Source organism: Entelurus aequoreus, linkage group LG08 (assembly GCF_033978785.1).
Source record: "Entelurus aequoreus isolate RoL-2023_Sb linkage group LG08, RoL_Eaeq_v1.1, whole genome shotgun sequence".
NCBI classification, from domain to species: Eukaryota; Metazoa; Chordata; class Actinopteri; order Syngnathiformes; family Syngnathidae; genus Entelurus; species Entelurus aequoreus.
This window is the reverse complement of record NC_084738.1, coordinates 32,562,554-32,574,563: the sequence shown is the minus strand read 5'-3', so window position 1 is coordinate 32,574,563 and position 12,010 is coordinate 32,562,554. Positions and strand designations below refer to the sequence as shown.

The following is a 12,010-nucleotide window of genomic DNA, read 5'->3' as shown; positions in this document are numbered from 1 at the left end:
CACAGATTTGTTTTAAATATAGCACCCCTGTGACGCCGAAAGGGACAGGGGGTATAAAATGGATGGATGAATATATATATATATATATATATATATATATAAAATAATACAGCAAATTATACGATGATTTCATGGTGATCACGCCCCCATTGTCACAGGTGTCTTGGCAATCTCGGGATACCCTGACATTTCCCATTGTTGTACTGTTGTCTGGCATGTCTCTCTACAGTATGTTTGAATTACACGACGCAGACTGTACAGCTGTAGGGATACCCATTGATTGTCTGCAGTCTGCATTTTCCAAAAAAAAAAAAAAATGCTTTGTACATATAAATTCCAAATAGACACACACAGACATCGAATCCAGTCCACAAAACACTTTAAAAGGAAACTGCATTTTTAATTTCTTTCCCCCTATTTTATTTGAACTGCCTTTTTTGACTCACTGTTTTTAAGATAATGTTTTTATTTAATTTTTTTTCTTTACATTTTACCATTGTTTTAAATATGTTTTTGTGTGTCTTATGCCTTTGCTTTTCTATATTTTTTACTTGTGGTGTACAACCCTTAGATTTAACAGTAGTTGTTTTAAAGGGCTTTATAAATAAAGTTGGTATGGTATGGTATTATTCACAATCTCTATGTGAGAACACATGTCTTTCTTTTTTTGTCATACATTCAAAATCGTAAATAAACGCTAGCAATAGGTGGCTAACAATGCAGGTAATGTAGATTTTTATCTATTTTACCTATAAAGCGTTATAAAAAATATCCTAAATCAACATTTTGTATACACACTGTAAGTATATCCAGCCATCCATATGTAATGTAATGACAGGCACATTCATAATATCATGTAATAGTTATGTATTTTGGTCATTTAAAACATTACAGCGGCGTATTGATTATACAGGGCGGATCACAACGTTCGCTATTTACGTCAACAATAACTACTACTGTGCTAATCATAGCAGACATCATGAGAGTCAACACCTACTACTTTGGACGAAGAATGATCCAGAACCTTATGTTTTTAAGCCAAAATATTTTGAGGATGAGATACAAGTTTTCAGATGCTGTATACACTATAGCAGATCCAGGTATAGTTGACTATGGCTGGACAGTGGACACTAAGCATTATGTAGCAGTATTGCTAAATGCTAAACAAGAAATACATACTACGAACATAATACGACTGTCACTTTATGTACAAAGTCCGCTCTCAGTTGGATACCGACTGATGGGATGTTTACATATTTCAGCACAAGACTTGTTTCCTGCTTAGATGATGAATTATTCACAATTCTCACACCACAGGTATAAAAAAAGGTTGGGAGAAAATGAGCATGTCTTCGTGTTTTCCAAGCTATGTTTTCAGGCCTAAATTGAATTTCAAAGTTGACCAACTTCTCGGTTTATGTCCATAACCTTTTACTATACAAGTGTGAGGCATGATTTATAATCTAGCAAATACTTTTACCAACTCAGAGGCGTCGTAATCACAAAGTTCCTTCTTTTTCTCTATCTTTGTGTTGTGGGGCCATAGTAGCTCTTACATACACATACATCCTCCACTGTTTCCATTTCTAATACAAAATAGCGTATAGTTGTAACTTATATCTGTCAGTAGACTCGATATGGAAGCGCTAAAAACTACAACATGGCTGACAGGTTGAAGATGCAGTCCTCATAAGACCGCCCATAAAATGGCGCATCCTGAAGAGACGGTCAGAAAGCGGCTTAAAGATGGTCTGTAAAACTAAAGCTATGCAAAATTTGACCAAAGAACCACCATTACATGTTAGGTAGACCAAAATAAAGTGTTTTAAATGTAGAATTTTTTTTATAATAGGACCTCTTTAAGGAAGACTGTCACTCTGACTAATTATTTTGTGGGCACCTCAGTCCTCCTCAGGAAGCACATTAGCATCTCTTTAGGAGTGTATTAAAATTGACATATTTTTGTCTAAAATCTGTTGTACAGCAAATCTCATTCTTGAGACTCCTCTCCAAAGCAAATTCTTTTGAACCAATCTACTGCCAATGATCAGTTTTGTGACTTAATTTGGAAAACAATTCCTACACTGTAAACTACATACACTTTTGAAAATAATTATTTCTGCGCACCAACTGCAATTGAAATTGCATGTACATAAAATTCACTGATTTTGCAACTCCTCTCTGTTTGTCTCTCCTCTAGGATGCACACCTCAGAAGTGTGGGCGTGCTGTCGCAGACGGTGTGGTGACAATAGAGGAGGTACAGCTCCTCAGAAGGTGAATACTGTCAAATAGGGAAGGTGTCTCATCTCTATTTTCTTTGCTAGTTGTTTTTATTTGCCCGTCTGCCTTCGAGCTCAGTGAGTTTAGTGAATCACTTCTAAATCTGTTTTTGGCACAGACTGGCTGAGAGGGGACTACAGCTGGCTGGATCAGAAGGAGGAGTGAGTATATTGCCAAGTAAAACAAGGGGAACTATTAATGATTGGGCAGCGAGCATGCTTCTCTACTGTTTTTTAATATTTGTCTCGCAGGCAGTGAATTTCTTTCCGTAATTTATGTACTTGAAATGTTATTGTTACGTTATTTTAGGCTCCGCATATGAGTAATGGAACTAGAATTAGCTCCAGTCTCTATCACTGTTTTTTGATTAAATCTGTACACATAGTATTTTTCAGTTCCTTTTTCTATAAATCTGGGGGGGTTATTTATTACACTATATTTTAAAAAATAATAACCTCTGTATTTTGATCTTGACGTTGATCCTAAAGGTGCTTATTAGCAGTTTACTAGCTTTAAAAGTTGGGATTAGAGCTTTGTGTTAAAAAATGTTTTTGATTGCCCCAGAGGTCAAAGGCAGCTTTGGTCCTCTTTAATGCTCAGCATTAAAAAGGACCAAAGTGTCCTGAACCAATATTTTTCAATTTTTTGGAATTAAGGTTCAATGTGCTAATAATTTAAATAATCTTGAATGTTGTCCCATGCATGATGGTAGCGGTAACTGAGTTAAGAAATTACAATCTGTTTATCTCTTTGACTTCTAAACTGACACCGGATGCAGGATTGTTAGCTGAGTGAACCTATATACTATCAGTTATGCTAAACCCTTAGTGATTACTATTAGATACAGACAAGTCCTATTATAGAATTTTAAAGAATGTCTAATGCAGGATTGCGGGGATAGCTACAATCAAACTGCAGGTAAGTATGTACATGCCAAAACCTTTTAAACCCTAGCTGCTCTGTGAAGACACCAGAGTGTGTTTCCAGATCTCCTGAACAACGTGTTTATCTAAAGCGCGACTTGTATTCAATTCAATTCAATTCAATTCAAGTTTATTGCCATTGCATTGTAAGAAACACATTTTCCTGTACATGGACTTCTTACTTGCTGTCCTCTGAATGCAAGGTAGTGCACATTTCAAATTAAAATTGAATAACAAATACAATTAAAACAAAAATAAAATAAAAAACAGCATACTGTAATAACAAAATACAGAAATAGTGAAAATATATGCATTCGTATTACAAAAATGCATTGGTATTAGTAGTTACCCGAACAACAACTGACTCCACATTCGAGCAACAGCTCTACTCAGTCTATCCTGTGAGCAAGGTTCCACCTTGTCTCCAAGGGTGTGCCCAAACAACCTGCAGAAGAACCTTATTTTTCTAAGCTGCTTGTATCTGCAGCCTTGCCCTTTTGGTCACAACTCAAATCGACCATTGAGGGTGGGAACAGACAGGTAAATTATGTCTTTTGGCTCTCTCTTCAGCGACTGCATTATTGTGGAGACTGCTACAATCCTCTTGTCGATATACACTCCATCCTTGAACAAAAAGCAAGAGATACTTACCACCTCAGACAAGAGGTGACCAACACACATTTCCTCAGATTCAGAACAGTCTTTCGAAGGTGACCGATGCTTACTGCCTGAGCTCTGCATTGCTGTTGGTGTTTTGCACTATTTTGGTGCTTTTCCTGACCACAGATCTTGACCAGAATCAAAGGATTGCATGCTTATATCATTGACTTAAATAGTGTTTGGAGGGAGTTTACTGATATTCAGATATTTTTGCTAACAAACTTTAATGTAAAGTGTTACACCAGCAACAAACTTCTGACCCAGCAAAGAGTCCAAACAGACAAAAAAGTCATAGGGAACATCACTTACTACGTTTCCATGCACGAAATTAGTTTGATTTCTCAAATATTTAGTTTTTTTGTATTTTCACACCTGTGTGAGAAGTTCCAGTGTCCATACACACTTTCTAATTCAACTATTGGTCTATTGGTCTATTGCCTACCGTACACTGGGCAGCGTTTATTTCCTTTTAGCGCGGATACATGTATTGCTTTTCCGGTTGACCTATGACGTCACACCAGGCATCTGCGGCTTCTTACAAATCCACAGTTTAGCTCTGCTGTACCTGATGTCCGCTGTAATATTGACACAGATTAGAAATATTACGTCTCTAATGGCTATGCTGATGTTAAATAGCAGACAGCATCAATAAATGATCTTGGATTGTGCAACTAACATGACACTGCTACAAAAAGTTAATCTGAGCAGATGCAGGTCTGATGCAAAGAAAGACAGACGGGACAGTTTTTTCGAAGGAATTTTCAGGTGGTGAATAATAGAAACAAAACTTTTGAATGTCTCGGAGTTCATTCATAAGGCTCTGTGAATTGATGGAAGGAGTTTTAAATCTGAAGTAAGACCGTTTGTTCCCCGACTGATACTGTTCCAGATGAAGGTTGCTATTGTTCTGGACTATCTTGCCAGTTGTGTGGAATACAGAGTTATTGTTAATCAGTTTGGAGTGCACAAATGCAGCATGGAGAGGTTTGTGTACACTTTATTTTTTGTCTTGTAATATACCTAACTTCATTCCCTTTCATCTCATTTGTATTTCGTTCGCGTGTCCGAATTAAGATGGCATTTTACATTTCCTTATAGCTACTTTCTTAAATAAATCTCTGTTTCTTTTTTCTACCATCGATGCACTTCAAAATGTTCTGTTCTTTTTGTTAAACCAAACAAACATTATCGTCTTCATTCCAATTATTGCTATGTGTTTATTAATTGGTATCTGCTTTCGGGTTATACCTAGCACACACCCCCTTGAGAGAACTGGTTCCCAATCGCATAATCCAGGTGTGTTAGTTTGCCTTTTCAAAACCGAACACAATCGGATTAAATGTTTCCATGGGTTGTACGATGCCTATTTAGAGCCAAACTATTTGTGAAATCGGACTAATTTAGTGCATGGACACGTACTGGATGAGGTACAAGACTTAAGAGGAGGTAGCAAAAAAAAAACTACTTTACAGAGGCTGCCACATCAGTAATTGCCAGTCTTGACATGCTAGAGATGCATACAGTACATACGCCTTCAACACTACTTAATTCCGGGGTTATGGATGGCTAGTAGCGTTTTATAGCAGCAGGCCGGCCTCCAGGGCCCCAAATCCCCCCCCTGTTGCGAGTTGTTGTGATTATATGTAACATGTTTATGTGTGCTATGCTATGTGAGGTTTTTTCCCTTGGACTCAGTCTGGACCCCCTCCCGAGGGTCCATTCTTAGACTGATATTTTTTACTCTTCCCCCCTTTCCCAATATCACCTTTTCCCCACCTTTTTTAAGGAGCGCCTTAAGTGGCTGATCCGTTGGCGGTCCCGTCTTGTCTCCCTGTAACGTATGTCTGCTCTTAGTGGGACTGTGCTGAAAATGAAATTTCAGTTCGTATGTGTCTTGTACATGTTAAAGAATGGACAATAATAAAGCATCTTGAATCTTGAATCTTGAACATAAGAACAAATGGTGGTTTGTCTTTTGGCTTCTTTAGCCAGAAAACATGTTGCATGATTTGTTTTGCTTAGTTTGTTCAGAAGTGCTCTGGCTGATGGAATTCTCTCATTTTTATTATCCTCAATATTCTATCAATGAAAATTCTAAAACCAACAACATGTATGGATAAATTAGACCGAACCTGGAAAAAACATCCTCAATCCCTTGTCATTTAAGAACTGGAATGATACAATAGTCAGAAACCCAAATTCAAAGTTCTTCAGTGAAATGAATAATTGATATTGCAAAGTAATGCAAATATAAAACATCTACTGACAAATTATAAAAAAATTGCACAATACTGAACGGCTTCCTTGCTTTGACAATTTTCCAGCATTATTTAGAAGTTAATCAACAATAGGGTTATTGCATCAGGGGGTTGGTTTTGGACTGTGGCTATTTAATGAACAGGTAGCTATTTGTGATGCTGAGAAAATATACATCATGATGCTTGGCTATAGAGTAGTTTGCAGTGTACCCCAGGAGTTCATTCCAGGACCAAAAATGTTTATTCTTTACAAAATAAATAACTGCAAGGCCACAAAATACTTAAAATCTGTTTTATTTGTTTGTGACATGGCTCTGTTTTGGTTAGGGGAGAAGATTAGGGGAGCTTTAATACTATTAATACACTGAAACTCAGATACATTGTGTAGACATTGGCAGGGTGTATGAAAACAAATTTTTGTGTCATGTTAATAGATGATAAAATAAACTTGTAATTCTCACATTAAAAAAACCTTCTGAATTCTAAATACGTCTGAATGTTAGATAAAGCAAAACACTTTCTGAACCACAAATCATTTCACATGAGTTACTCTTCAATTGTGTTACCATATTTGATTTGTTGTGTAAAGATATAGGGATATAATAACAAAAGCACACTGACCGTACTGCAAAAAAGAGAAGCTAGGATAATACATTGACTGAGTTATAGACGAAGAAAGTGTAGGATCATATAAACAGTTTTTTTCTATAGCACGTGTTGAATTGAGCAACTGTCGTTCTTTAATGTAACTTTATTAAGAATGTTTACAATAATGATTTTCTTCTTCAAACTCTCAGTGAACGCTCAGTGAACTATACTGATTTCAAGAGTTACTGACACAGGGTACAGGATACCTAATGTTGAACGTCAAATCGATACGCATATATGTCTACAAAATATTTTTGGGGAGTGTTTTGGTGTCAGTTTTATAGATTTTTTTTCTCTTTTATATACACAACAAGAAAAAACAGATAACCAAAAAAAAAAATGCAACTATGGGAGTTTTTTCTTTCTTAGCAGTTTATCAATAGTTTAACTTTTGCTGTTAAATCCAGTCTTCCTTATGGTATTTGTTACTGATTAATACTAAATGTTGATCATTTAATCAACGTCCCCTTGAATTCAGCCTTCCACAGTTGCAGGTGGTGTCAGCTACCATTTTATAGATTTCCTCTAAAATCAGAGTCCACTGATCCTGTCTAGAGGTGTCCTCCATTCCCCAGTTCCTCATAGCTTTTTTACCTGCTGTTCATAAGATCTTTACCAAATATCTGTCATTTGCTTGTACATTATCTTCACATATGTATCTAAAATACATGACAGTACAAGACATAGGGATCACATAACCAAGTATGTTCAGTAATGTACAGTATTACATTTTCCAAAATTGTTTTTTCATCAAATTTCCAAAAAATAGGCATCCATTCCACCACATTTTCTAAAAACTAGTGAAGTTGGCATGTTGTGTAAATCGTAAATAAGAACAGAATACACTGCAAAGACAAGATATTTAATGTTCGAACTGAGATACTTAATTTTTTTTTGCAAATAATCATTAACTTACAGTATAATGGCAGCAACACATTGCAAAAAAGTTGGCACAGAGGCATTTTTACCACTTTGTTACATGGCCTTTCCTTTTAACGACACTCAGTAAATGTTTGGGAACTGAGGAGACCAATTTGTGAAGCTTTTCAGGTGGCATTCTTTCCCATTCTTGCTTGATGTACAGCTAAAGTTGTTCAACAGTCCGGGGTCTCCGTTGTCGTATTTTACGCTTCTTAATGTGCCACACATTTTCAATGGGAGACAGGTCTGGACTACAGGCAGGCCAGTCTCGTACCCGCACTCTTTTACTATGAAGCCACGCTGTTGTAACACGTGCAGAATGTGGCTTGGCATTGTCTTGCTGAAATAACTATGAAAAAGACGTTACTTGGATGGCAACATATGTTGCTCCAAAACCTGTATGTACCTTTCAGCATTAATGGTGCCTTCACAGATGTGTAAGTTACCCTCCCTAATACACCCCCATACCATTACAGATGCTGGCTTTTGAACTTTGCGCCTATAACAATCCGGATGGTTCTTTTCCTCTTTGGTCCGGAGGACACGATGTCCACAGTTTCCAAAAACAATTTTAAATTTGGACTTGTCAGACCACAGAACACTTTTCCACTTTGCATCAGTCCATCTTAGATGAGCTCGGGCCCAGCGAACCAGAAGGCGTTTCTGGGTGTTGTTGATAAATGGCTTTCGTTTTGCATAGTACAGTTTTAACTTGCACTTACAGATGTAGCGACCAACTGTAGTTACTGACAGCGGTTTTCTGAAGTGTTCCTGAGCCCATGTGGTGATATCCTTTACACACTGATGCCGGTTTTTAATGCAGTACCGCCTGAGGGATCAAAGGTCACGGGCCTTGCCGCTTACGTGCAGTGATTTCTCCAGATTCTCTGAACCTTTTGATGATATTACGGACCGTAGATGGTAAAATCCCTAATTCCTTGCAACAGCTCGTTGAGAAATGTTGTTCTTAAACTGTTTGACAATTTGCTCACGCACAAAGTGGTGACCCTCGCCCCATCCTTGTTTGTGAATGACTTAGCATTTCATGGAAGCTGCTTTTATACCCAAGTATGCCAGCTTTTTGGAAACATGTAGCAGGCTTCAAATTCCAAATGAGCTAATACTTGCAAAATATAACAACGTTTACCAGTTCGAATGTTAAGTATCTTGTCTTTGCAGTGTATTCAATTGAATATAGGTTCAAAATGATTTGCAAATCATTGTATTCTGTTTTTTTATTTACGATTTGGATTTTGAAAAAAAAACAACCAAAAAACATATTAGATTCTTCCAAGACAACACCCTCCAGATCTGTGAGCTAGTAGAAAATGTTTAGCCAGGTTTTATCTATAATTTTAATCGTAAATTCGGATTCCCAAATGTCCTTTATGTATTTAGGTAACTGTCTATTTAATAATTTTTTTTTAATATAACTTCGATATAATTGTAATTTTAGTTTCTTTATGTGTATTTATTATAGAGGTGCTCAATATTATAAGATGTTATTGGCTTAAAAATTAGTAATCGTATCATATCTTTTTCTGCCGATAATGCAGGTATTACCTGGATTTGTTATGACCCCATTAAACTGCGCCATGCTCCACAGAGCAACAAGTTAAAAACTATGTCTGCAGTCTGGAATTACTTCTAAGTTTCACTTTCGGACAGTAAATATGCAATTTGTAATGACTGTACAGCGCTGGTTTATATTTTTGAAGAGTCCAATTAAAAGAGGGATGAAGCAGTGAAGTTAGTTCTTCTGTAAACATTTTATACTAACTGTACCACTCCACTGGTTAACTATAATTTCCCGGCGACTTATTGTTTTTATGTATTCAATGTATCTTTTACCTCCTGTATTGTAATAACAGTCGTTAGTTTGTCCTTTTGTTGAAGTCAAATTGAGAGCAGGGCTAGCAACTCCAGGAATGCATGTGTTTCACAGGGAATCCTTGGGTCTTAAAAAGTCTTAACAATTCTCAAATCCAACAATTTGAATTTAAGGCCTTAAAATGTCTAAAATTCTCCTAAAATCTCATAAAAGGTCTTAAATATGATTTTGAAAGGTCTTAAAAATCTATCAACGTTACTTTAGTACTGATGTTTATGCATGTTTTAAATAACTTTTAAATGTTTAGATTTTTGAGGACGCTATTACATAACAAAAAAATTAAACTAATGTAGGCTACTTGTCCTAGGCAACTCGGTCAGAATTTATTGCGCACCACCAACCAGTGTGTTGTGCGCACGCAGCATTGTGTTGTTACAGCTTAGCATAGCAGCGGAGAAAACTTAACGAAAGCCCACGACAAAGCTGAATTATTTGCACAAGATGAGTGAATGCAAGTTCAACGATTTGTGGGCCCGGAACAATCAATTTATTGCTTAGTTGAAGCCGGTCGATGGAAACAAGTAAAGTGTTTAGGACCCGAATGAGGAGCCATTGAGGAGGAAAGCGTTTGCAAACATGACAGTGAAAGTGAATGGAATGATAATGTAAAAGTCAAAAATCTGGGATAAGTCTGTGCCAAAAGCTGCTGAAACGCCACAAACACTTGCACAACTATACAAGGATCAACGTAACTCCCTAAAGGAGTGTTATGTGGGTAAAGTGGCGCCAATTGTCAAAGGAGATCAATATGAGATGTTTACTAGTAAAATCATACTATTTCATACAGTAAGCACACGCTAATTTCTCTGTAGTAGTAGTGTATTCACAGCAGTAAAACGATAAAAACAACATAATTATCTTATCCATCCATCCATCTTCTTCCGCTTATCCGAGGTCGGGTCGCGGGGGCAGCAGCCTAAGCAGGGAAACCCAGACTTCCCTCTCCCCAGCCACTTCGTCTAGCTCCTCCCGGGGGATCCCGAGGCGTTCCCAGGCCAGCCGGGAGACATAGTCTTCCCAACGTGTCCTGGGTCTTCCCCGCGGCCTCCTACCGGTCGGACGTGCCCTAAACACCTCCCTAGGGAGGCGTTCGGGTGGCATCCATTAATTCTCTTATATTTATTCCAATAATTTCAGGCCAGCCTCTCAAGCCTAATCTTTTCTCCAAGTTTATACAACAACTGACATTAAAAGCTATAAAGGTTGTCTGTTAAATGTTTACGCTCAGTTTATGGTGGGGTGAGGAAACCAGGGTTGATTTGCGAATGCCATTTTGTCATGCTTAAATAAAAAATAATCCTTGTTTATTAGCAAAATGTTTTCAAAAAAGGGTAAAAATGTGTTCATACATACCAGATACAAAATGAGTAATGCAAATTTGAATGTTATCCACACTATTCATGTTCAAATTCTGTTTGAGGCTTGCAAACCATAATCGCCTTCTTTCTTATAGACAATTGCTCTGTCTGCAGTCTGTTTTTCACAACTTTGTGCAGATACAGTAGTAGTACTGTAGATGTTTTTTTTATCTGTTTGCTCAATTCTGACAGCCGCACAAACACTGCAAAATTTAAAGTTAAAGTACCAATGATTGTCACTCACACTAGGTGTGGCGAAATTATTCTCTGCAACCGTTTAGCTTTAGCAGAGATGCCATGATGCTGACATTTTTTTCAATTAGTTTACAGTAGAGAGGCTTCTGGTGTATTTAGTTAGTTTAATCATTTTGTTTTCCAATGTGAAAGAGAAGTGAATAATTTCATACACTTACAATTCATTCTGGCCTCTGGTTTTCCTTTATGTCTTTGTACTTTGTTGATGGATGTGAAATGGTCTTAATTTATGTTCTTTATGTCAAGTCAAAATGACTTGTTGAAACCTGCAGAGACCCTGATTTTATCTTCTCTATCTGATTTACGTTGTGTATATAAATCCTCTTAGTATCTTTGGGATAATGTTTTTTTTTTTACTTTCTGGACTAGATCGGTATTGGGATCTTAGACTCTGTAGAGGCTCTGTTTAAAATATGTATGTATATCTTTTTTACTTTTGTCCAGTATTGTATCATTTATTATATATATTAGTTATTGTTTCCTTAATTCTCTGATATATATTTGATTCATTAGTCTTTTGTTATTCCTCTTCCAGTTCACTTAACTACTCGTTATGTATTCTGTGCACCTCATTTTTTTGCATGTGCAGTTTCAGTTATTAATTTTCCTCTGACTGCCTTCATGGCATCCCAAAATACTGTTAGAACTCCACTGCCTTTGCAATGTTTCTCTTTATACAGTATATCTTTTAATTTCTGTTTTTACTTTTTCCTGTTAAGTATTTTTTAGATATAGTCTCATACTGTATGTCGTTTTCTATTGTTTAGGTTTTTCGTCTAACAAAGTTGGTTGTAATCTGACTCATCTACACTTT

At 36.8% G+C, this 12,010-nt stretch overlaps 1 protein-coding gene across 4 annotated transcripts in view; it reads left to right on the top strand.

Moving 5' to 3' along the window:
• The window catches only part of uts2r2 (urotensin-2 receptor 2), a 109,954-nt gene that overhangs the window by 12,109 nt on the left and 85,835 nt on the right, over positions 1–12,010 (top strand). For 2 of the 4 annotated variants that reach the window (XM_062056267.1, XM_062056266.1), the window contains exons 3-5: positions 2,201–2,276; positions 2,401–2,443; positions 3,776–3,871. In XM_062056267.1, the coding sequence (XP_061912251.1) occupies positions 2,201–2,276; positions 2,401–2,443; positions 3,776–3,871 (215 nt within the window). The remainder of the gene's footprint in view (positions 1–2,200; positions 2,277–2,400; positions 2,444–3,775; positions 3,872–12,010) is intronic. The other 2 variants (XM_062056270.1, XM_062056269.1) reach the window with 1 other exon arrangement.